Source organism: Hypanus sabinus, chromosome 23, assembly GCF_030144855.1.
Source record: "Hypanus sabinus isolate sHypSab1 chromosome 23, sHypSab1.hap1, whole genome shotgun sequence".
NCBI lineage: Eukaryota > Metazoa > Chordata > Chondrichthyes > Myliobatiformes > Dasyatidae > Hypanus > Hypanus sabinus.
The window spans coordinates 39,942,765-39,968,773 of NC_082728.1; the positions used below are offsets into that span (position 1 = coordinate 39,942,765).

Genomic DNA, 26,009 nt, shown 5'->3' on the forward strand with positions numbered 1-26,009 from the left:
TCCCAATCTCACAACCATAAAACAGTTACATCCATGAGAAGGTTTAATCTCTTAGTCCAAAATGAAACCAAAACTTTCACTTTGCATAGATTCCGCATGTCATCTAAAAACTTTGACAAATATCTATAAATACACAGTGGAGAGTATACTGACTGGTTCCATTATGGACTGGCAATAGAACACCAATGCCCTTAAATGTAAAATCCTACAAAATGTAGTGGATACAACCCAGTCCATCACAGCTAGATCTATCCAGACTATTGAACACAATTACATGGAGCACTGTCGCAGGAAGGTAGAATCCATCATCAAGGATCCCCTACCATTCAGGTCATGCTCTCTTCTCACTGCTGCCATCAGGAAGGAGGTACAGAAGCCTCATGTTCTACACTATTAAGTTCAGGAACAGTTATTACTCCTCAACCATCAAGCTCTTGAACCAGAGCGGATAATTTCACTCACCCCAACAACTGAACTGATACCACAACCAATGGACTCACTTTTAGGGACACTACAATTCATGTTCTCAAGATTTATTCCTTATTTATTGTTATTATTCTATTTTTCTTTCTTTTGCATTTGCACAGTTTACTGTCTTTAGTACACTGCCTGTTCATCCACCCTGTTGTGTGCAGTTTTTATTGATTCTATTGTGTTCTTTGTATTTACTGTGAATACCTACAAGAAAATGAATCTCAGGGTTGTACCTGGTGATATATATGTACTTTAATAATAAACTAACATTGCATCTTGAAAAATTGTTATACAACAAATGGATAGTGTCTGAAAATTCACTGCCATGGGTAACAGATTCAATTCAAACAGAAAAACCATGTTCCATATAAATAAAAGAATTTTCAGGGCTGTAAATAGAGGTTAACGGAGTGAGACAAGATGAGCTGCTCTTAATTAGACTCTGGAAGGCTTCTTCAGGCCAATTGGATTCTTGCTGTGCTGTAGCTATTCTGTGATAATGAACTTGCATTAAACATATGTAGCTCTGTAACAATGTTCGCACAACACTATAGTAGAATTACTTAAAAATATCTGTGAAAACCACTTACACAATAAGAGTACTTTGTATCATTAGAAACATTGAGGGGAAAAATCTTTTTTTAAGTGGAAAAACAAGGAAAACAAAGCAACACACACAAAATGCTGGAGGAACTTAACAGGTCGGGCAGCATCTTAGAAATGAACAATCAGTTGATGTGTCGGGTTGAGACCCTTCTTCAGGACCAGGAAAGGGGGGAAGACACCAGAATAAAAAGGTTGGGGGGGGGGGGGGGCTTTGAGGAGGCTAGCTAGAAGGTGATAAGTGAAGCCAGGTGCATGGGAAAGGAGGGCTGGAAAAGACCATAGGAGAAAGGGAAGAAGGAGGGGTACCGGGAGTTGGGGGGGGGTGGAAGAATGATAGGCAGGTGTGAAGAGATAAAAGGTCAGAGTGTGGATTAGAAAAAGAGAAGGAAAAAATTATTGGAAGGAGGCTACGTAGACAGAACAGAAGATGTGTTGCTCCTCCACCCTCAGGGTGGCCTCATCTAAGTTCAAGAGGAAGCCATGGACCAACATGCCAGAACAGAAATGGTAATCAAAATTAAAGCATTCCCCGTTGGAAAGTTCTGCTTCTGGCAAATGGAGTAGAGGTGCTCGATGAATCAGTCTCCCAATTTTGTCAACGGGTCTCACCAATGTACAGGAGGAAAACAAATGCTAATGGTACATAAATCTTGTAGTAAGGATGTGATGACTTCCAGGTATTTTAAGTAGTATGTACAGTGCCTATAAAAAGTATTCACACCCCCTTGGTAAGTTTTTATGTTTTATTGTTTTACAGCATTGAATCACAGTGGATTTAATTTGGGTTTTCTTGACAATGATCAACAGAAAAAGACTCTTTCATGTCAAAGTGAAAACAGATCTCTACAAAGGGATCTAAATTAATTTCAAACATAAAACATAAAATACTTGATTGAATAAGTATTCAACCGCTTCAATATAACATACCAAATAATCACTGGTGCATAATTAGTTAAATTAAGATCTGTTTTTGGAAACCTGTGTGTAGTCAAGGAGTTTGAATTGTCATAAAAGTACACCTTTATCTGGAAGGTCCAACTGCTGGTGAGTCAGTATACTAGCAAAAACTACACCATGAAGACAAAAGAATACTATGAGCAACTCAGCAAAAAGGTTACTGAAAAGCACAAGTCAAGAGGCGGATACAAGAAAATTTTCAAGTCGCAGAATATCCCTTGGAGTACAGTTAAGTCGATCATCACAAAATGGAAAGAATATGGTATAGCTGTACATCTGCCTGGAGCAGGCCTCCTCAAAAATGGAGTGATTGTGCAAGAAGGGGACTAGTGAGGGAGGCCACCAAGAGACCAATGATAACTTGGGAGGAGTTACAAGCTTCAATGGCTGAGATGGGAGAGACTGTGCATACAACAACTGTTGTTCAGATGCTTCACCAGTCATAGCTTTATGGGAGAGTGGCAAATAGAAAGCCACTGTTGAAAAAAATTCACATGAAATCTCAGCTAGAGCTTGCCAGAAGGCAAGTGAGAGTCACTGAAGTCAGCTGGAATAAGGTTCTATGGTCTGATGAAACCAAAATTGAGCTTTGTGGCCATCAGACTAAATGCTATGTTTGACAGACACAGCACATCATCAAAAACACACCATCCTTACCATGAAGTGTACTGTGGGATGCTTCAGTGCAGCAGGTCCTGGAAGGCTTGTGAAGGTATAGGGTAAAAATGAATGCAGCAAAATGCAGGGAAATCCTGGAGGAAAACCTGATGCAGTCTGCAAGAGAACTGCAACTTGGAAGAAGATCTGTTTTCCTACAAGACAATGACCCCAAGCATAAAGCCAAAGCTACACAGGAAGAGCTTAAAAACAACAAAGTTAATGTCCTGGAGTGGCCAAGTCAAAGTCCAGACCAAAATCCAATTGAGAACTTGTGGCTGGACTTCAGAAGGGCTGTTCATGCATGACCCCATGCAATCTGACAGAGTTTGAGCAGCTTTGTGAAGAGGAATGGGGAAAAATTACAGTGCACATGTGCAAAGCTGGTAGAGACCTATCCACACAGACTCAAGTCTATAATTTCTGCCAAAGGTGCTTCTACTAAATACTGACTTGAAGAGGTGAATAATTATGCAATCAATTATTTTGTGTTTAATAAATAATAAATTTAGACCAATTTGTATAAACTTGTTTTCATTTTGACACAAAAGAGTCTTTTTCTGTTGATCAGTGTCAAAAAACCAAATTAAATCCACTATGATTCAATGCTGTAAAACAATAAAACATGAAATCTTCTGGGGGGGGGGGGCTGAATATGTTTTATAGGCACTGTAGCTTGTAAGTCCAAAGGAAGTTAAAGCAGTTCATGTTACATCATGAACAAGATAAAATCTCCAGATGCTGGGAATTCAAGCAACATGCACAAAATGCTGGAGGAACTTAGCAGGCCAGGCAGCATCTAGGAAAAGAGTACAGTCAATGTTTCATGCCAAAATGTTGACTGTACTTTTTTCCTAGATGCTGCCTGACTTGCTGAGTTCCTCCAGCATTTTGTGTGTTGCGCTTACATTCCATCATGGATAGTTTTTTTATCCAGAAAGCCCAGTACAGTTTGATAGGCTTTTTCAGACCTATCAAAGCAGGAATTATCTGCACATCCAGAAACATACTATTCAGTAGTGAAATATTACCAGCTGAATCACTAAACAATAACCAATAGCATCAATAAATATCATGAAAGTAAAGAAAAAAGTCCAATAAAATAAATAAGGAAAATAATCCACTTGAATATTAAATTATTACCTACATGTAAACAATCACTTCTCCACCAACATGCAGAGTAAGCAAAGGACCTGAATGGATGGTGAACCACACATCAGAACAAATATTACCCCTTCTTGCTCAGAGAAGTAATTTAGAACACGTGATTGAGACCATTTATTAACAGGTATTAAAACACCAATTAAAATTATGCCTTTGATCTTGTTCACATTGGCCAATCTATGGCTAGAAGAGAGTAATATGGCCAACAGATTTTTTCCACGCCTTGCTTCTAACAAGATTTAAAGACTATAAAACAGCCCAGCCCATTTCTCCTTGGACTTTAGGTATTCAGTTCTAGTTAGGCAGGTTTTCTGCAGAAATGTTATTGACGCCTCCAGCTATTTAATCTTCTATTTAATTTCTAGGTGTGTTGAAAGATGGCTAGGCACCAAGTCAACCGGTTTTTGGGAAAACAATGATTGCTTGTCACGCTAATAATTCTAAAATAACTCACAATACATATATATGTAGGGAAACTACATTAAATAAGTACCAAAAACTGCAAGCATGTCATAAAAAAGTATAACACTAATGTCATACAACTTTTTTTCAAGATTTAAGATTGCTTAATGTAATTTTCTGTATACAAGTGTAAAGGAGAATGAAATAATTGTTCCTCTGGATTCAACGTAGCACAAAAAAACAAAATAAATATAAATACTTAAGATAGCTTATAAACATAGATTGGTTATATGTCCATAAAATGACACTAGACTGTACATAAAGTAACTGATGGGAAATAATAATAGTGGTGGAGTTTTTGGGTGGAGGTGCTGATCAGTCTTTCTTCTTGGGGAAAGAAACTGTGTTTGCGTCCTGGTGGTCCTAGCATGGATGCTACATAGCCTCCTCCCTGATGGAATTGGAAGAAACAGTCCATGAGCAGGGTAAGTAGCATCCTTCATGATGTTACTGGCCCTTTTCCAGCACCATTCTGTACACATGTCCTTGATGGCAGGTAGGCTGGGGCTGGTGATACACTGGGCAGTTTTGACCACTCATTATAGAGCCCTCCAGTCCGCCACAGTGCAGTTTCCATACCAAATCACAATGCAGCTTGTCAGGATGCTCTCTACCGCACATCTGCAGAATGACGTGAGTATGGATGTGCATAGTCCAGCTCACTTCAGCCTCCTCATTATGTAGAGGTGTTGATGACCTTTCTTGACCACATAGGATATGTTCTGGGATCATGAGATGTTGTATGTGATATGCACTCCCAGGAGTTTGACAGTGCTAACAGCTTACACTGCTGTGCCACCAATATAAAGGGGAGTATGAGTGGTGCGAGTTCTTCTGAAGTCAGTAACCATCTCCTTGGTCTTGTTGACATTAAGGAAGAGGTTACCACCAGACTCGACATGCCCAGGCATCATCCCTGATGTAGGTGGCGAAGCTTGTCATCAAAATGTCAGTTAAAATTGATACCAGTACTCAACTGGAAGCTCAAGAGGAGTTTATTTGTTATAAATGCTAGGAAAGCACTAGATCCTTTTTAATGTAATTGCTTGCTTAGACAGTCTACATTAAAATTTTACACACCGTTGCCAGCTATGAAATTCTTCTCCGGTTATAGACATACAAATGCAGGCTCAGTCATCATCTTTACCAAGTTTGCATCATTAGCCCAAGCAAACATCTGGCTCTAGTTAGGCTTTGAACTTCTTTTGAATCACTAGGTGAATTAGGTCAAGTTATAAGGACTGTAGCTACTGGAGAGTTTATATAATGTGAATGGTGATATGTCATTAAATGCAAAGCCAAAAAAAAACAGAAACATGACAGAACAAATCATTACCTGAAGCATTCAAGCACAGATCCAACAACATCATCTGCAAGTTCTTTTGGCAATCTTCCAGTCACTCTTCCTATACTAAAACAGAGCAAAAAATTAGACCTTAATTAAATTTTTTTATTTACAGATGCAGAATAGACCCTTCTGGTCATGCCACCAGTAACCTCCAATTTAACCCCAGTCTAATCATGGGACAATTTATAATGATCAATTAACTGCTATGTCTTTGGACGATGGGAGGAAACACACACATTGCAAGCGGAGCACATACAGACTCCTTACAGAGGATGCCATGATTGAACTCTGAACTCCAACACCTTGAGCTGTAATAGCATCGTGCTAACCACTACGTTATCATGATGTCCAAATGTGATTGTTCTTTTCATTGTATACAAGTATATATACAAATTATGCTCTCAATAGAGCATGTCCTTTATACAATGCAAAGTTAAGGTAAAATAGAGAACACATTCACCATTAAAATTAGTAAAATAAACTGCTTAATTTTGTTTAGAGGACATGCAGTTAACTCCTTAATGCACTAACGAGTCTACAAAATTCCTTAAAGTATTTAAATACATAATCAGACCAATACTGAAGTTTGTTATCAAAGTGTATATGTGCCCATCTGAGTGATGGGCACATATACAAACAAACAAATGACAAACAAATGAGGCTATTAAAATACAAAAAGAGAGCTCTATAGAACAATCAAGATAAAGTACATACATGAGCAAATTTACTCATCATTTATGTAATCTGCTGTTACTCTATGTCATGAAGCTCCAAGTAAAAGCAAGCTCTTTCATTCCAGAGTCAGGATGCCTAGTCTCTCGAAACACTGAAATACTTTTCACAAGAGGATAGCATTTTAATTTCTCCATTCACCTTCTACAACACCAGTTCAAAAATAAGTAGTAAAGTGTGTTGGCATGTCCCAAGTAACAAAATGCGCTTTATTAAGTTGCAAACCTGCCTTTCTACACTAGACATTTTTAGAGAAAGAAATTTATGAACAGAATGGAAAGATACAATCGTACCTCTGATGTTGTGAAACTAATCTCAAAATAAAGCTTCAAATTTTGATGGAAAATTTGGAAAAATGTGTTTCCTCTTTATGAATAATTTTATGGGAAAACATTTTGAGCATCTCTTGTAGTATGGCTGCCAATTTCTAGTGAAGATTAGACTTGGGAAAATCACCCAAATGCTAATATAATTTTTCTAACATATATCACATGTGAAGAGATCAATATGTACAGCTCAAATATCCAACCCACCAACTTAAACTGGATCAAAAATTTATGGCCGACAGCTTTTGTTGCTCACTTGGAGTAGAGCAAAGACTGAAGACCACGCAATGGAACATGCGACTTTATTTTGTCTGATACCCCATTGCAGGAGGCCTCCACATTACACAAGGGCTATGTCCTAAAATCGGTCTATATTGTGATCTCCTGTAACACGAAGCGGCAGCATCTGCATATGCATCACAAAATAAATGTGTGTTAATTTATTCATTTTTATTTGCATAAATTCTACGACTAGAGCAAATTTTATTCTATATCTCACATTATTAGGTACTGATCAATGAATTCTCTAAGGTCAAATTTCCACAATGTGGGGCACCTGTAAAGATTTATAAACATTAAAATTTTATTATGTAAATATCTTTACATAAGATGACTGGTGTAAAGCGACTGCTATGCCAGTGGCCCAATCACTATGGATTCCAATCACATTATTCCACAGTATATGCTGCAGCCTCATTGCCCATTCCATCCTTCATGCTCCAACAACCCCTTCCACTGAATTTCCCTTCAAATTCATCATTCACCTTCCATTTTTTGCACTTTCCACTTTCCTTTTCTGCTCATCTCCATTTTAGACTGTGTGACTCCTTCAGAAATAGAACTTTTAACAAAGCTCATCTGCTTCCCCTTAGGCAATAGACAAATGAGAAAGCAGTTGTGACCTCAGGCAGCAACTATGTTTGCGAACACAAAAGTCAGCTTTGTAAGCTTTTAAACAGAAGGAAACCATGGAGGCGATTTCTTAAAGAACATATGCCCCACTTATGTGATTTATATCTGGTGAATCATAATTTTATATTCAAACAAAATACAGGTCCTATTTAGGGCATTTAAAAAGGATGAAATGTCTAAGGATAATTACTTTTGTGCAATGGAATCACAGTGAGATGTAAAGTAAAAATATTATCATGGGGGCTTTATATCATTCACTTTGCAAAGAATCAAAATGTCTAACTAGCAATATTCATGACTGAAATAATATTTAAAAGTGGAATTAGAAAATAAAATCACAATGCTTGAAGATAGCAGGCAGTGTCTAGAAATTCTTCACAACACATCTGCGCAGCAAGATTGATGTTTTTGATATTGTTCACTATGTGCCATGTCATTGATGTAGATGATCATGTTCTTTCTAAAACCTTGAATGATCTTGGCAAATTTTTTCTAAAAAGCGGTTTGCCATTGCCTTCTTCTGGGCAGTGTCTTTACAAGACGGGTGACCCCAACCATTATCAATACTCTTCAGATATTGTCTGCCTGGCATCAGTGGTCGCATAACTAGGACTTGTGATGTGCTCCAGCTATTCACGTGACCATCCATCACCGGCTCCCATAGCTTCAGGTGACCCTGATTGGGGGGGCTAAGCAGGTGCTCCACCTTGCCCAAGAGTGACCTCCATGCTAGTGGAGGGAAGCAAAGCCTTACACTTCCTTTGGTAGGGATGTATCTCCATCCCACCACGCGTGTTTTTGATATGGTCCCAGTTTGAGAAACCAAGTGTGGTTTCACTGGTCACACTTTCACTAAAGGGAAGATCCACAGAGTCACTACCTATTATCATTAATTTGATCATGGTTGCCAGTTCTTGACTTTGTTGTCTGGAATGTTCTCCTTAAACGACCAACTAACAATGGCCACAACAGAGCAGTAAGTGCGTTTTCACCGATGACAAGAGGCAAAAGGCACAAGGGTGATGAGTAAAGCCTACACTCACTCCCCTAACTCCAATGTTCTGACAACAGCATAAAATTTGCAGGAATCATAAATGGTACAAGAATAAGGAAGAAGCCATGCAGAGCCACAGACGGCAGATGATAGTGGCACGTCAATGCTCTTCTCTGAATGTAATGGTTGCTAAGGGTGGCATGGAAGCAGATGTAATGGTGGCATTTAAGAGATTTTTAGACACATAAATATGGAAGGAATGGAGGACTATGAATCATGTGCAGGGAAAAGAAATTTAGTTTATTTTGGTGCTGTGTTTGACAGAGACATCATAAGTCAAGGGGTCACTTCTTGTGCTGTACTGTTCTATAAGAACATCAGCTAGACCAATGACACAAGAAATACCATGAACTCACAAGGTGGGAAATTTAATAATTTGAATTGCCAGGAGAATGTCTGCTTTATCTGCAACATTATTACATTTTAAACAGCAGTTTACAAGACACACTCAAACACACAGCATACTCAACAACAGATATCTAGATTAGTAGAAATCAAGAACATCATGACATTAAAGCACTTCCCAATCTTTCTACTCTGATTTCTAGTTAAAATTGCCACAAACAGAAGGCCAGCCCAATAAACTGGAGATGATATTTCAAGGCTCAGAGCATCATCATACTGGAGGAATAGATCCACCTCCTGAAGAACAATGGAGAACTCCAACCACATCTAGCAGATCCAACTGTGAGAGATTTTGTACTTTTGCAATTTTCTAAGTACAGTACTGTTTGGCCTTTCAACTCTCTATGCTCCTTCAAAGATGCTGATTATATGTACTGGTAACTTACACTTATAGGTTTAAAGAGTAAAGCCATGTAAAGAATAAAGCCAGACTCTTTTTTGTGCCTTCAGAGTTACTAGAGACAACAATGCTGCACACAAAACAGAAGAACAGAAGAAATATACTGCACAAATATACTGCTGTTAATTGATTACAGCTCAATGTTCCACATAATCATACCTTCTTTTCCAATCAACAAGCTCCAGAACTGGGCCTCTGTACATCCCTCTGCAACTACATATTTGACTTCTTCACTGGGAGACCACAGTCATAGTGAAGATCAGAAATAACATCTCCTCCTCGCTGGCAATCAACACTGGCATACCTCAAAGATATGTGCTTAGCCCACTGCTCTGCTCTCTCCACAACCATGACCATGTGGCTATGCACAGCTCAAACATCATCTATAAATTTGCCAATGAAACAACCTTTGATGTCAGAATTTCAGATGGTGATGAGGTGGTGTACAGGAGTGAGATGAATCAGCAGGTTGAGTGGTGTCAAAATAACAACCTTGCACTCAACAGTCAGTAAGACAAGCAAACTGACTGTGGACTTCAGAAAGGGGAAGTCGAGAGAACACACTCCAGTCCTCATTGAGGAATCAGAAGATGAAAGGACAAGCAGTTTCAAATTCATGAGTGTCAATATCTCTGAAGATCTATTCAAACTGGTTACATCATCTTCTGGTACATAGGAGTCATTGCACAGGATCAGAAAAAGCTGTAGAAAGTCATAAACTCAGCCAGCTGCATCATGGGCACTAGCATCCCCAGATTCGCCTGAATCCTGAGTGTAGCTTAGTTCTAGCCTCTCCTTGAACCAAGCAGAAACAAATTTCCTGCCTCCGTCTTATCCAAACATAATTTTGTTTCTGTATGATTTCCTCTCATTCTTCTGAATTCCGGAACAACTTTATTAGATACACCTATACACCTGCATGTTAATGCAATATCTAATCAGCCAATCATGTGGCAGCAACTCAATGCATAAAAGCATGCAGAGGTGGTCAAGAAGTTCAGCTGTTGTTCAGACCAACCATCAAAATGGGGAAGAAATGGCATCTAAGTAACATTAATCATGGAATGACTGTTGATGCCGGACAAAGTAGTTTGAGTATCTCAGAAACTGCTGATCTCCTGGGATTTTCACACACAAGTCTCTTGTGTGGTTCAGGAAGCACCTAATAAAGTGGCCACTGAGTGTATATCTCTCTGCAGACTTTTTGCATCCATTGCAGAATTTGCTTTGGACTGAAGTTAGTGTCTTCAGCAAACATAGATACACTACATTTGGTCTCCTTTTCCAAAGTGTTAATGTATATCATAAACAGTTGCAGGCCCAGCATTGACCCCAGTGGTACTCTGCTCACCTTTGATTGCCAATCAGAGAAACACCCATTTATGCCAAATCTCCGCCTTCAATTGCTTAACCAATCCTCCATCCATGCTATTAAATTATCTCCATGCAACCTTATTTTGTCTAACTCTTTCTATGTGCATCTTATCAAATGCCTTCTGGAAATCCAAATATACAACATACACAAGCTCCCCCCTATCCATTGTGCTTGTTATATCCTCAAAGAACTCCAGTAAGTTTATCAAACAGATTTGGCCTTTCCTCAATCCATGTTGTGTCTGCCTGCTGGAACCACTTCTACCCAAGTGTCTTGCAATTTACTCCTTAATTATAGCTTCAAGCGTTTTTACTGACTACAGATGTTAAGCTAACTGACCTGTAGTTATCTGCCTTTTGCCTATACTTTTTAAAACATTTACTGATTTCCCTTAATACTGTTGTAAACTCCAGCGGTTCTTCCAAACAATTTTGTTGTGCTGTATCAATTATATTTTATCTTGAAGAGCAAACCAATTCATTTGACCAAATGAGCATTTACATAGAATATCATTTTGCCATACTGCAGTAGAATTACTTCTGGGAACCTCTCCATCAAACACATGATAATAAACTCATCCACTGACATATCAAATCATATTCTACAATGTCCTCCTGAAGGGTTTCATCCTGAAATGTCGACAGCATTTTTTTCCATAGATGGTGCCTGGCCTGCAGAGTTCCTCCAGCATCTTGTGTGCGTTGCTCAGATTTCCAGCAACTGCAGATTTTCTCTTGTTTCTGGTCTATAATGAATACGATTTTTTTTGTTTTGACTTTTACAGTCATTGATTATATATTCTGCTCCTTCAAATATATAAACTGGACATTCTAGTGCAATGTTTGCATGGATTCCTAAACATATAACCAGTCCTGTGGAGGGAAAATAGTTATAGTCCTGAGTTTTAATTGAAGTTGCTTTGCAGTTCTGCATTCAAAAAGCTTTTGGTTGACACTCAAATACTCCTTCATCCTTTGAAATTATTGTCTTCCAAAATCATAGAAGACACAACAAAAACACCTCATCATGCCTACACCAGCTCTGAAAAATGCATCCATGTAGACAGCTGTTCTGGACCCGTAATCCTGCAAACTTTCCCATATCAAAAATATATAAAAACCCCATTTTAAAGTGGTAAGTGCATGGAATGTACAGCCAGTGGCAGTGGTGGAAGCGGATACAATAGGGTCTTTTAAGAGCTTAGAAAAATAGAGGGCTATGTGCTACCGAAATTCTAGGCAGTTTCTAGAGTAGGTTACATGGGTGAAGAGCCTGTAATGTGTTGTAGATTTCTATCTTCTAAAGTCACTACTGAATCAACATGATAATGCAGGGCATCTCCCTGAACCATGTCGTATGCCCACATTAACTTTGACATAATGTAGACCTGTACATCGAATTTCACTAGGCTTCAAGATCCTGAAGGCCTTTGGTGAGGTGAATTGAGACATCAGCAGGTATTGGATTACAAGCAGTTGAAAATAGGGACACCTTCCCTGGAACAAAGCCATCAGGTACTGACAAAAAGTAAAGCTAAGGGTAGGGGTTTTCCTTCCATCAACGCTGTCAAGGGCATTCAAATGCATTTAAAAATAAACAAAATTAATGCAATTACTTTTAAAGTAAAAATGTTCATGATATTCCACAATCAGAAAGCTAAGAATGTACACTATAACAACTATGGACTTTGATCCTATGCAGGTCTGACATGAGACAGGAACTGAGCAGCCATTTGCAAAATTAATGCTTGGGAATTATAGCAGGAGTGGACTACACTGTTATTCCACATTTGGAGTCCTATCATAGAATTGAGAGAACCTCCAGTATAGCAAGAAAGATACAGCATAATCATGCACTTAAGAATGTCTGTAACACCTAACCAAAATTTTTAACTTTTCCAGCTCCAAAGAGAGCAATGTCAGCTTCTCTAATTAACTCCCTAGCCTAAAACACCATTTTCTTAAAGATGGTCTGAGTATTTTCAGGCATATCTACTGCATTGATTTTATCCACAACCCAAAAGTAAAAGCATGTTTACTTACCTCATATAAAGAGTAGTTAAAATCAAAACTTGCATGACACATGCACTGTTCCCTCCAAGCTGTGAGGCCACATAGTAATTGAAATGTTCCCAAACACCTAATCTTTGTAGCTGCACAGCTGGGATTTTCTTTTATATGTTAATAGAACTTCGAAATTATGTTAAGATGGCTGTCAAAACAATTTGACATTACTGTTTTAATAAGGAATTACGGTTTTGATCCAGTATTGCATAGAGCAAGTTAATGAATGTAATGATCCAATCAGCAATGACTGCATGAAGATTTTGACCAATCCACAATAACGAAAAGCATTAACTGTCCTAAACGATGTTTTATTAGATTGTTCTCATAGTAATTTCCTTCAGAAAAGCTGTTCGAATACAAATTAAGTACTGCAGTATGAAAAAGCAAAAATTAACAAGTTTTGTCACAATATCTTGGCAATACTGTTTACTGGAGTGACAAAGTGTAAGATCTGTTTGCATCTATAAGTTCTCACGTCGATGCCGCACCTGTTATTCGATTCATTCCATGTGTATGTAATCACTTGGATCAGAGATTTCCTGATGATGAATTAAGAGAATAGCAAGCTTTTGACCCTGCTGCCATTGTAAATACAACCAGTTTGAATTTGGAAAAGACAATGTTGTACAACTGACTAAAAATTACTCAGCTACTATTACAAACTACAACAAAAGCATTGACTCAAAAATATCACAGCAATACTGTGTTTTCAAATTTGTCATTTCCAAGAAAGTTAAGACTGGTTTAATTAAGATGTTGAACTAAATATGTGCTTAGAAATGAAGAATTTGAAGTCCTGTCAATTCTTTTTGACATAATTGGAACATTTCAAACTTCTATTACTAATTGCAAATGTGGATACAGTCTTATAAATTCAATCAAATGTAAATCAAGAAACAGACTAGAAGTAAAACATTTGGATGATCAAATGAGGATTAAGACCTATCTTTCATCTGAATGCAAAGTTAATCTGGACCGTGTTTACAGACAATGGATTTGTAATAAAGACAGATGAAAAAGAAGTTTACAAAATGTGACAACTTTTCGTTGTTGTATTGTACTTCATTATACCCTTCAGTTAATAAATAAAATCAAAAATGTAAGAATTTTCAATTTTCATTCTGAATATTCAGAATATGCATATTACAAAAAAAAAGAGTTGTGCAGTTTTCAGGCTATATCAAAATTTCCCACTCAAAGCACTGGTTGGTCCACACAGCAGCAAAAAAAAATTAGAGAGAGTACTGGATGCACGAGAAGTCTCTGTTTCCATTACTTGTTATTATGAGTCAACTATACAATGCATTTATTCTCAACAAAGAAAGTCAAAGTTAAGTTCAAAGTTTGATAGGAGCTTCTATAACTGCACATGGCATTGACAAAGGAATGTATATCCAAAACGGGCTAATTTACTCACCCTTTTGCTGCAGACCATCTTACAATAGTATCTCTGTCCTTCAATCCAAAAAGCAGTTGCTCTAGAAAAAGATCAGAAGGAAACCTTAAGTAGAATGTGACAGCAGTTTTAATTTATTTGCAGCAGATGATTCCACAATTAAAATGCATTGCAAAAAATGTCATTTCATCATGCAAACAGCAAGGCAATAATGTTGTCTGAATTGTTGAGTATTCAATTACTTGTTTCACTTCAAATTTTTAGGATATGCGTTCTTCTAAATTTCAAATGACTTTAGAAGCCTGATAAACTTCCTTCAATAAATGAAGCACCTCAAATTTATAAGAAATCTATTCTCATAAATTATGAATGAGAGCATTTCAGCTTCTCCAATGGACATGTGAATTGGTAATTTTGTTAAAAGGTAGTAGACTGGCTGATCTCATTTAACATAGTTTTCTTATTCAAAAGAGCACTGACAACTTTATTCTTCACCTACTTAAGGTTTGAAGAGCTCAATTATATCACAAGTTCTCAAACAGGTGTTTCAACTGACAGCACTTAAATCCTTCACAATGAAAAAAAAATAAGACAAAATTCCTTCTCGCTTACCAACAGTTCTCATTTTTCATTCTGAAAGCATTGTACAATTAGGAAGAATTGCAATGGGCCTGTAGAAACCCTACAATATCTCAGTATGAGTATGCAAGCATGGACTAGGTCAGGAAATGGATTCTTCAACTACTGGGCGTTGCAGTCCAGGTAAATTGTGCTTTACCCAATAATTTTCTAGCTCTCTTTCACCCACATACACATACACACAAATCTTTCCAAAAGAGATTTGGCAATCTAGAATGTAAATTCTGACAATTCGTCTTTTCTTATTTATGGATGAAAGTTCTTTGCAACAAACCAGCTAAAATTAATGAACCTACATTTGGGTACTGCTTGGAAATGTTAACTTTAAGCTCATGTACCTCAAGTACTCACAACTTTAAAGAACTAAATTTTGAGGGTATCATTTCAGCAGCAACCTGCTATTTATCTATCAAAACCAATCGTCTTAATTTCCATCTTCCACTCACATTTCAGAAATGCGTAGATCAATAGTAGTGATTATTACAGAGTCATAAATATTATATGTTGAACCAAATATTGTTCATTTATACAAAAAAGCCTGCACCAAACTGCTCTAAAATGTCTGATTATGGCAGTCCATAACAAACATTCAGATAATAATATATTTTACTGATCATAACGCACCTATCACATTCTCTATCTCTTCAGGAATATCATCATCATCATCATCCTCTGCTTTTAATTCCATTTTCTTTCTGCTTGCAATATCGTTAATTGGTTGACTTTGGCCTGCCATTTGTAAGTTTAGAGCCAAAGACCTGCTCCCACGTTGATACCTAAAAAGATATAAAGAACATGACTTCTAAACAAAAATTAAGAATAAAAGCTGCTTCTTTTTACACTGTATATGTTTGCGGATGACACCAAGATAGGTGGAGGAGCAGGAAGTGTTGAAGAAATGGAAAGGTTGCAGAGAGACTTGGTCAGTTTAAGAGAGCGGGCAAAAAAATGGCAGTGAGATACAATGCTGAGAAATGTACGGTTGTACTTTTTGGAAGAAGAAATAATCGGGCAGATTATTATTTAGATGGGGAGAAAATTCAAAAGTCGGAAGTGCAAAGGGACTTGGGGGTCCTCATGCAGGATACCCTAAAGGTTAACCACCAGGTTGGATCGGCAGTAAGGAAAGCGAATGCTATGTTGGCATTCATTTCAAGAGGAATAGAGTATAAGAGTAAGGAGGTGTTGATGAGGCTCTATGGGGCACTGGTGAGACCCCATTTGGAATACTGTGTGCAGTTTTGGGCCCCCTATCTTAGAAGGGATGTACTGATGTTGGAGAGAGTTCAGAGAGGATTTACGAGGATGATTCCTGGAATGCAGGGGCTAACATATGAGGAGCGTTTGTCAGCTCTTGGACTGTATTCATTAGAGTACAGAAGAATGAGAGGGGATCTCATAAACATTTCAAATGCTGAAGGGGTTGGACTGAGTAGATGTGGAAAGGCTGTTGCCCTTGGTGGGTGCATCCAGGACAAGAGGCCACAGTCTTAGAATTAGAGGGTACCCATTTAAAACAGAGATGAGGAGAATTTTTTTTAGCCAAAGGGTCACGGATTTATGGAATTCGTTGCCACATACAGCTGTGGAGGCCCAATCATTGAAGGGTGTTTAAGGAGGAGATTGAGAAAGCCGGAAATTGGAACTAGATGGGAAAATAGTTTAGCTCATGGTGGAGTGGCAGAGCAGACTCAATGGGCTGAATGGCCTACTTCTGCTCCTTTGTCTTGAGACCTTATGATCTTGTGAAGTGTTTAATCTTTATTTATGTGCTCACCCACTTCAAAAATATTTCTAATTTCTTGTCTCCAATTTCAATCTTTTCTCAGTTCTGGCAACATCAAAAATGAAAATAGAAATTCAAAATACTTCTATTAAAAGTTTGTTTGGAAATGTTCTTTTCACTCAAATTTAAAACAGTCACTACAAAGAAAGGCTTCTGATAGATCAGTTAAAATGAAGAACCTATGTGAAGAAGTCTGACCAAACCTCCGTTGCTGATTAACTATTCAAGCACTGTATTTCTGATTAAAAAGCCCAACTCCATAGCTCGTACATACCTCCATTTTGCAATCTTTGGCTTCAGAAATGTAAGGCCCAACCTTTGAATGAGTTTTATGCGTAGTTTGCGAAGAATAATATGACTGCATTCACCGATGTTGCGTTCATCAATGCATTTCAATACCATCGATGCTGGAGCAGAAAATAGTTAACAATTATTCAGAAATGTTACAATACAAGCTCTCTAATGTCTAAAATGTGCAACACAAAATGAAACCTTATTTGTAAATCTATCAGTTTTAGCTTGTTTCCCAAGTCAAGCCTCTCATCACAATTCCATTATTTCCATGCCTGAGCTTCCCTGACTGTGAAATGCATGGAATTTTATTTAGACTTCCTTCTTCATCAATTCCTCAGTTATTTGCTAAAGGATTTGCTGTGGACCTTTGAACTATAGAAAACTAAATGTCACACAGTAAATAGGAATGTATCATTTAGAAGCTCAAAAGCAAATTCTTACTTCCAACAGGATAAAGCAATTTATAGTCTCAAACTGAAATTGAGCTCCAAGGTTTGGTGGGAACTCATGTGAGATGCATAGCGTCTTCCAAAGACCAAATTAAACTGAAATCAGTAGTAGAGGAGATGGCCAGGCAAAAACACTCAAATGACAAATAAGAAACACAAATGGTATATTTGTTAAAGTGATTAACAAAATTAAATGCCCAACAGAAAGCTAGGTACAGTTTACCAGTGAATTATCAAACAGATTACATGAAGCAAAGCATTAACCCACTTACACAGTCATAACCAAAATATTATTACTATAAGTGCAGCTTGAGAAAATATTTATACAAATTCTTAAGACACATCAGTCTGAGAAAATAGTAGTAATCAATTCCATGGAACAGTTTTATATAAAAGTTATACTCAACTGTAAATATTTGTTTTATAATATTTATTTGTCAATACAAAATTACTAACTGTCCTTTTTTAAAAATTGGAAGATACAATAGAATCCATTGAATTAGTTCAGATTTTTATTTTATTTCAGCTCACACTATAACCTACATTCAGGTTTCACCTATCACCTTGTGTTTCTCTTTCCCCTCCTCCCACCTTTTAAATCTACTCCTCAGTTTTTTTTCTCCAGTCCTGCTGAAGGGTTTTGGCTCAAAATGTCAACAATACTCTTTTCCATAGATGTTGCCTGGCCTGCTGAGTTCCTCCAGCATTTTGTGTGTCTGTTTTTGGGAGGCATGACACATTTGAAGTCTCTCACACAATGTAAGAACTGTGATTTTCATAGCATTGGCAGCCAGAGTCATATCATGATGGGATCAAATTACTCAATAAAATATAGGGGTAGATTCATCAAATGAGAAAAATAACTTATGCTTATGTACTGTCATTCAAATCAAAAGACACATTCACAGGCCTGAGTTATTCTGTTTCAGTTTCAGAAACCTTTATGTTCAGTACAAGTTCAGTTTCAGATACCTTTATATTCACAAGAACATGGCCTCCAACATTCTTTTCACAGAGCCAAAAATATTATCAATAGATTGTCAAACAAGCAGCCTCTGAGCAATTCATTATAGCATTTTTCCTTTTTCTCAATCAAGATTTGTTGTTCTGCTATATAGGCAGTTTCTTAGAAAAATTTGGCTGCTGATATGGCAAAACTGCAGTCACAGGATGAGTTGCAATGTAAAAGGTATATCAAAAAGGATGAATACAGGACTGAGCAAACACGAGGAAATCTGCAGATGCTGGAAATTCAAACAACACACACAAAATGCTAGTGGAACACAGCAGGCCAGGCAGCATCTATAAGGAGAAGCACTGTCGACATTTCGGGTCGAGACCCTACGTCAGGACTAACTGAAAGGTAAGATAGTAAAAGATTTGAAAGTAGTGGGGTGAGGGGGAAATGCGAAATGATAAGAGAAGACCAGCGGGGGTGGGATGAAGCTAAGAGCTGGAAAGGTGATTGACGAAAGTGATACAGAGCTGGAGAAGGGAAAGGATCATGGGACTGGAGGCCTAGGGAGAAAGAAAGGGGGAGGGGGGGAAGCACCAGAGGGAAATGGAGAACAGGCAGAGTGATGGTCAGAGAGAGAGAAAAACAAACAAACAACTAAATATATCAGGGATGGGGTAAGAAGGGGAGGAGGGGCATTAACAGAAGTTAGAGAAGTCAATGTTCATGCCATCAGGTTGGAGGCTACCCAGCCGGTATTTAAGGTGTTGTTCCTCCAACCTGAATTTGGATTCATTTTGACAGTAGAGGAGGCCATGGATAGACATATCAGAATGGGAATGGATGTGAAATTAAAATGCGTGGCCACTGGGAGATCCTGCTTTCTCTGGCGGACCGCGCGTAGGTGTTCAGCGAAACGGTCTCCCAGTCTGCATCGGGTCTCACCAATATATAAAAGGCCACACCGGGAGCACCAGACGCAGTATACAACACCAGCCGACTCACAGGTGAAGTGTCCCCTCACCTGGAAGGACTGTCTGGGGCCCTGAATGGTGGTGAGGGAGGAAGTGTAAGGGCAGGTGTAGCACTTGTTCCGCTTGCAAGGATAAGTGCCAGGAGGGAGATCGGTGGGAAGGGATGGGGGGGGATGAGTAGACAAGGGAGTGGCATAGGGAGTGATCCCTGCGGAAAGCAGAAGTGGGGGGAGGGAAAGATGTGCTTGGTAGTGGGATCCCATTGGAGGTGGCGGAAGTTACGGAGAATTATACGTTGGACCTGGAGGCTGGTGGGGTGGTAGGTAAGGACAAGGGGAACCCTATCCCAAGCAGGGTGGCGGGCGGATGGGGTGAGGGCAGATGTGCGGGAAATGGGAGAGATGCATTTGTGAGCAGAGTTGATGGTGGAAGAAGGGAAGCCCCTTTGTTCAAAAAAGGAAGACATCTCCTTCGTCCTGGAATGAAAAGCCTCATCTTGAGAGTAGATGCGGCAGAGACGGAGGAATTGTGAGAAGGGGATAGCATTTTTGCAAGAGACAGGGTGAGAAGAGGAATAGTCCAGGTAGCTGTGAGAGTCTGTAGGCTTATAGTAGATATCAGGAGATAAGCCGTCTTCAGGGATGGAGACAGAAAGATCAAGAAAGGGGAGGGAGGTGTCAGAAATGGATCAGGTAAATTTGAGGGCAGGGTGAAAGTTGGAGGCAAAGTTACTGAAGTCAACGAGCTCAGCATGTGCGCAGGAGGCAGCGTCAATGCAGTCGTCGATGTAGCAAAGGAAAAGAAGGGGACGGATACCCGTATACACTTGGAATATGGACTGTTCAACAAAGCCAACAAAAAGGCAGGCATAACTGAGACCAATATAGGTGCCCATGGCTACACCCTTGGTTTGGAGGAAGTGGGAGGAGCCAAAGGAGAAATTATTGAGAGTAAGAACTAATTCCGCTAGGTGGAGGAGAGTGGTGGTAGAGGTGAATTGGTTCGGTCTGGAATCCAAAAAGAAGCGAAGAGCTTTGAGACCGTCCGGGTGGGGGATGCAGTTATATAGGGACTGGACGTCCATGGTGAAAATAAGGCGGTGGGGGCCAGGGAACTTAAAATCATTGAAAAAATTCAAAGCGTGAGAAGTGTCACGAACATAGGTGGGAAGAGATTGAACAAAGGGGGATAAGACAGTGTCAAGGTATGCAGAAATGAGTTCGGTGGGGCAGGAGCAAGCTGAGACAATAGGTCTACCTGGACAGGCAGGTTTGTGGATCTTGGGTAGGAGGTAGAAACGGGAAGTGCGGGGTGTGGGAACTATGAGGTTGGTGGCAGTGGATGGGAGATCCCCAGAGCTGATAAGGTTGGTGATGGTATAGGAGACAACGGCCTGGTGCTCCTTAGTGGGGTCATGATCAAAGGGTAAATAAGAGGAGGTATCAGAGAGTTGTCGCTGTGCCTCGGCCAGGTAGAGGTCAGTAAGCCAGACAACAACAGCTCCCCCCTTATCAGCAGGTTTTATAGTGAGATTGGGATTGGTGCGGAGGGAGCGGAGAGCAGAGCGTTCGGAAGGAGTTAGGTTGGAATTGGAACAGAGTGTAGTGAAGTCGAGATGGTTGATGTTCCGTTGGCAATTAGCAATAAAGAGATAAGGAGATCCAGAGCAGAATACTGGACTGAAGAAGTTTTATGTGAATGCAGACAGTATAAGGAATAAGATAGATGAACTTGAAGTACAGATACAGATTGGCATATATAATATTGTGGGCATCACTGAGTCATGGTTGAAGTAAGATTATAGCTGGGAGCTTAATGTCCAAGGAAACACATTGTTTTGATAGGACAGGCAGGTAGGCAGAGAGGGTGGTATGGCTCGGTTGGTAAAAAATGAAATCAAATCATTAGAAAGAGGTAAAATAGGATTGGAAAGTGTTGAATCACTGCAGGGGTAGAGCTAAGAAAGTGCAGGGGTATAAAGATGGGAGTTATAAACCAACCACCAAATAGCAGTAAGGATGTGGTTGACAAATTACTACAGGAGATAAAAAGTGCATGTTAAAAAAGCAATGTTACAATAGTCATGGGGGATTTCAATATTCAGATAGATCAGAAAAATCAGGTTGGTGCTAGATCCCAAGAAGGAGAATTTCGAGAATGCCTAAGAAATGGCTTTTTAGAGCAGCTCGCGGTTGAGCACACTAGGTGATCAGCTGCTCTGGATTTGGTGCTGCGCAATGGACCAGCACTGATTAGAGAGCTTAAAGTAAAAAAAAGCGCCTTTAGGGGAAAGTGATCGTAATGTGATCAAATTCACCCTGAAATCTAAGAAGGAGAAGATGTATCAGTTTACTGTGGAGTTAAGAGAATTACAGAGGCATGAGATAGGAGTTGGACAAAATTCATTGGAAAAGAACATTGGCAGGGATGATGGCAGAGCAGCAATGGCTGAAATTTCTGGAAGCAATTTGGAAGGCACAGGATATATACATGCCAAAAAGGAAAAAGTATTCTAAAAGCAAAATGACACATCCATGGCTAACAAGAGAAGTCAAAGACAACATAAAAGCCAAAGAGAGGGTATATAATGGAACAAAAAATAGTGGGAAGTTAGAGGATTGGTAAGCTTTTAAAAACCAACAGAAGACAACTAAAAAGCCATTAAGAAGGAAAAGATAGAATACCAAAGTAAGCTAGCCATTAATATTAAAGAGGATACCAAAAGTTTCTTCACATACATAAAGTATAAAAGAGAGACAAGAGTGAATATCAGACCACTGGAAAGTGAAGCTGAAGAGGTAGTAATGGGGGACAACAAAATGACAGATGAACTAAATAAGTATTTTGCATCAGTCTTCACTGTACAAGACACAAGCAGCATGGTGGATGATCCAGAATATCAAGGGTTGCCATTACTAGGGAGAAGGTTCTTGGGAAACTGAGAGGGATGAAGATAGATGTCACCTGGACCAGATAGCATAAACCCCAGGGTTCTGAAAGAAGTGGCTGAAAAGATTGTGCAGGCATTAGTAATGATCTTTCAAGAATCACTAGATTCTGGAAAGGTTTTGGAAGATGGGAAAATTGCAATGCCACTCCACTCTTCAAGAAGGGAGAGAGGCAGAAGAAAGGAAATTACAGGCCACTTAGTCTGACCTCTGTGAATAGATCTGGAGAGCTTGTTTCCTATAATAGGAGTGTATAGAACCAGAGGACACAGCCTCAGAATAGAAGGGCATCCTTTTAGAATGGAGATGAGAAGGAATTGCTTTAGCCAGAGAGAGGTGAATCTGTGGAATTCATTGCCACAGGTAGCAGTGGAGGCCAAGTCTTTACATATATTCAAGGCAGAGGTCAATAGATTCTTGATTGTTCAGGACACGAAGGAATACAGGGAGAAGACAGGAGATTGGGGATGAGAGGAAAAATGGACCAGCTATGATGAAATCGCATAACAGATCCGTTAGGCCAAATGGTCTAATTATGCTCCTATATCTTACAATCTTATGGTCTAAAACTTCTGGTTTTTTTTATACCAAGATCTTAATCATCTTCTCCCATGCATATCCAAAACCTTCTGCATAAATGAACCTCTTTACCAACATTCAAGTACTCCAATTTTTCCTTCGCACATTCTTTTCTTACTAGGCCCCAAAATGGCAGGAAAGCGTTCAGTTAACACACACAAAATCCTGGTGGAACACAGCAGACCAGGCAGCATCTATAGGAAGAAGTGCTGTCAACATTTTGAGCCGAGACCCTTCGTCAGGACTAACTGAAAGAAAAGATAGAAGAGATTTGAAAGTGGGAAGGAGGGGGAGATCCGAAATGATAGGAGAATACAGGAGGGGGAGGGGTGAAGCTGAGAGAGGGAAAGGTGATTGGCAAAAGGGATACAGAGCTGGAGAAGGGAAAGGATCATGGGACGGGAGACCTAGGGAGAAAGAAAGGAGGAGGGGAGCACCAGAGGGAGATGGAGAGCAGGCAAGGAGTGACAGTGAGAAGACAGAGAGAAAAGAAAAAAAGGAATAAATAGATAGATAGATAAATAAGAGATGGAGTAAGAAGGCGAGGGGGATTTAATGGAAGTTAGAGAAATCAATGTTCATGCCATCAGGTTGGAGGCTACCCAGACGGAATATAAGGTGTTGTTCCTCCAACCTGAGTAGGAACAACACCTTATATTCTATTCAAGATGAAGCCACACTCTTTCCCCCTCCCACCTTCAAATCTCTTACTATCTCTTCTTTCAGTTAGTCCTGACAAAGGGTCTCGGCCCAAAACGTCGACAATGCTTCTTCCTATAGGTGCTGCCTGGCCTGCTGTGTTCCACCAGCATTTTGTGCATGTAGCTTGAATTTCCAGCATCTGCTGATTTCCTTGTGTTTGCGTTTTTAAAGGGTTTGGTTACCTGAATCCAATTCCTAAACTTATTTTTTCCCTTGAGGTAACCACAGAAATATAACAAAACATTAATTGTAAAATTTTAATCCCTCTGATATCTTAGATTATTATCACATTCTTTCTCCTTCTATAAGAATGCTCACAAAACTCTGAGTAAAACAGTTTTCAGCATACTAAAAGAATTATGTTATCATTTTCTGTTTTGGTTTAAGCACATTGATACCTTTTTCTTATTAGTTTTTTTATACATTTTCTACATTGCTGCAGATAAAAAAAACCCCAGATCGAAATGAAGAGCATTAATACAGTGCAAAAATAAACATACAATAATAATATAACACGAAAGAAGATCATTGAGAAAGCACCCAAATTGAAGACATGTAAAATTAGTATCCTCCCCAAGCCCCGCAACAAAAAAAAACTCCAGACCAACCACAACACAATGTAGAGAATATAAATCAGGACATTCAAACCCCCAAAGCTGTAAATACACTGAGCAACAGAAGATATTGATGCCTACTACCAAAAAAAAAGGAGCTGAAAGCAAGGGACCGAATAGGTCCCCAGACATTATGGAACTTTGTATCTAAATTAAGAACTGAATAATGAATTTTTTCAAGGTCTAAGCAGGACATAATATCATTAAGCCATTGAGCATGTGTGGGTGGAGCAACATCTCTCCATCTAAGGAGGATTAAACGTCTAGCTAGGAGAGAAGCAAAAGATAATATTCGACACTTGGTCGAACTCAGACGTAAATTTGTCTCACCCAAAAAACCGAACAAAGCAATTAAAGGGTTAGGTTCTAGGTGGTGATTCAGAATGTAAGATAACGTTGTGAAGACATCTTTCCAAAATTTCTCCAAGATAGGACAAAACCAGTACATATGAATGAGAGAGGCCTCGCCCCTTTTGCATTTATCACAAAGAGGACTAATATTAGGGTAAAATCGAGATAGTTTAGATTTAGACATATGGGCTCTATGAACAATCTTAAACTGTAAAAGGCAATGGCGAGCACAAAGAGAGGTTGAATTAACCGATTTGAGAATCGAGTCCCAAGACTCATCAGATAAGGAGATATTTAAATCATGCTTCCAAGCCATTCTAATTTTATCCACAGGAGCACGCCGTAAGTATGCTAATTTATCACAAATAAATGATATTAAACCTTTACCTAGTGGATTAGTAGAAAGAAATAAATCCATAGCATTTTTCTCAGGCATTTCAGGGAAGTTAGGAATTAAAGGATTAATAGAGTGTCTAATTTGGAGATATCTGAAAAAATGAGCATTGGGCAGATTGAACTTAGCAGAGAGCTGTTGAAAAGATACGAAGCGATTGTCAATAAAAAAGATCTTCAAAATGTCTAATGCTCTTCCTATACCAATCATGGAATGCTGAATCATACGTAGTAGGTAAAAAAAAAGGTGATTATGTAAGATAGGGCTAGAAAAGGAAAAACCATGGAAACCATAAAATTTCCTAAACTGAGCCCATATACGCAAAGTGTGTCTAACAAGAGGATTAACAATTAATCTGGACAAGCTACTAGGGAGTACAGAGCCAAGAAGTGCAGAGATAGGTAAATCTTTAGTGGAACTCAACTCCATTGCCACCCAATTAGGGCACTCGGGTTGGCCATGGAAAAAAGACCAAAAGGTAGCACAACGTATATTGGCTGCCCAATAATATAAACGAAAGTTAGGTAAAGCCATGCCACCCTCTTTTTTAGATTTTTGGAGATAAACTTTATTAATTCTAGAGTGCTTATTCTTCCACAGATATGACAAAATAATAGTCTAAGGAATCAAAAAAAGATTTAGGAATAAAAATTGGGATTAATTGAAATAAATATAAAAGTTTAGGCAGAACATACATTTTAACAACATTAATACGACCTACCAAAGACATCGATAGAGGTGACCATTGTAACAGACTCTGTATGAAAGATTGGCAAAATTTTCACAAAAGAGATCTTTAAACTTCCTTGTGACTGTAGTCCCAAGATAAGTAAATTGATTATGAACTACTTTAAAAGGGAGATCACGAAATGTTAATTCTCGTGTTTCTTTATTAATTGGGAAAAGTTCGTTCTTAAGTAAATTAAGTTTATAGCCAGAGAACTGGCTAAACTGATCTAGAAGTGAAAACATTGGAGGTAAGGATATAGA

The 26,009-nt window shown here is 38.8% G+C and overlaps 1 protein-coding gene across 1 annotated transcript in view; it reads right to left on the bottom strand.

The window, feature by feature from the left end:
* The window catches only part of tbcd (tubulin folding cofactor D), a 259,836-nt gene that overhangs the window by 174,132 nt on the left and 59,695 nt on the right, over window positions 1-26,009 (bottom strand). Inside the window, exons 9-12 of the mRNA XM_059948764.1 lie at window positions 17,034-17,166; window positions 15,598-15,749; window positions 14,356-14,416; window positions 5,657-5,731 (exon numbers count right to left, since the gene is read on the bottom strand). Of these exons, the coding sequence (XP_059804747.1) occupies window positions 5,657-5,731; window positions 14,356-14,416; window positions 15,598-15,749; window positions 17,034-17,166 (421 nt within the window). The remainder of the gene's footprint in view (window positions 1-5,656; window positions 5,732-14,355; window positions 14,417-15,597; window positions 15,750-17,033; window positions 17,167-26,009) is intronic.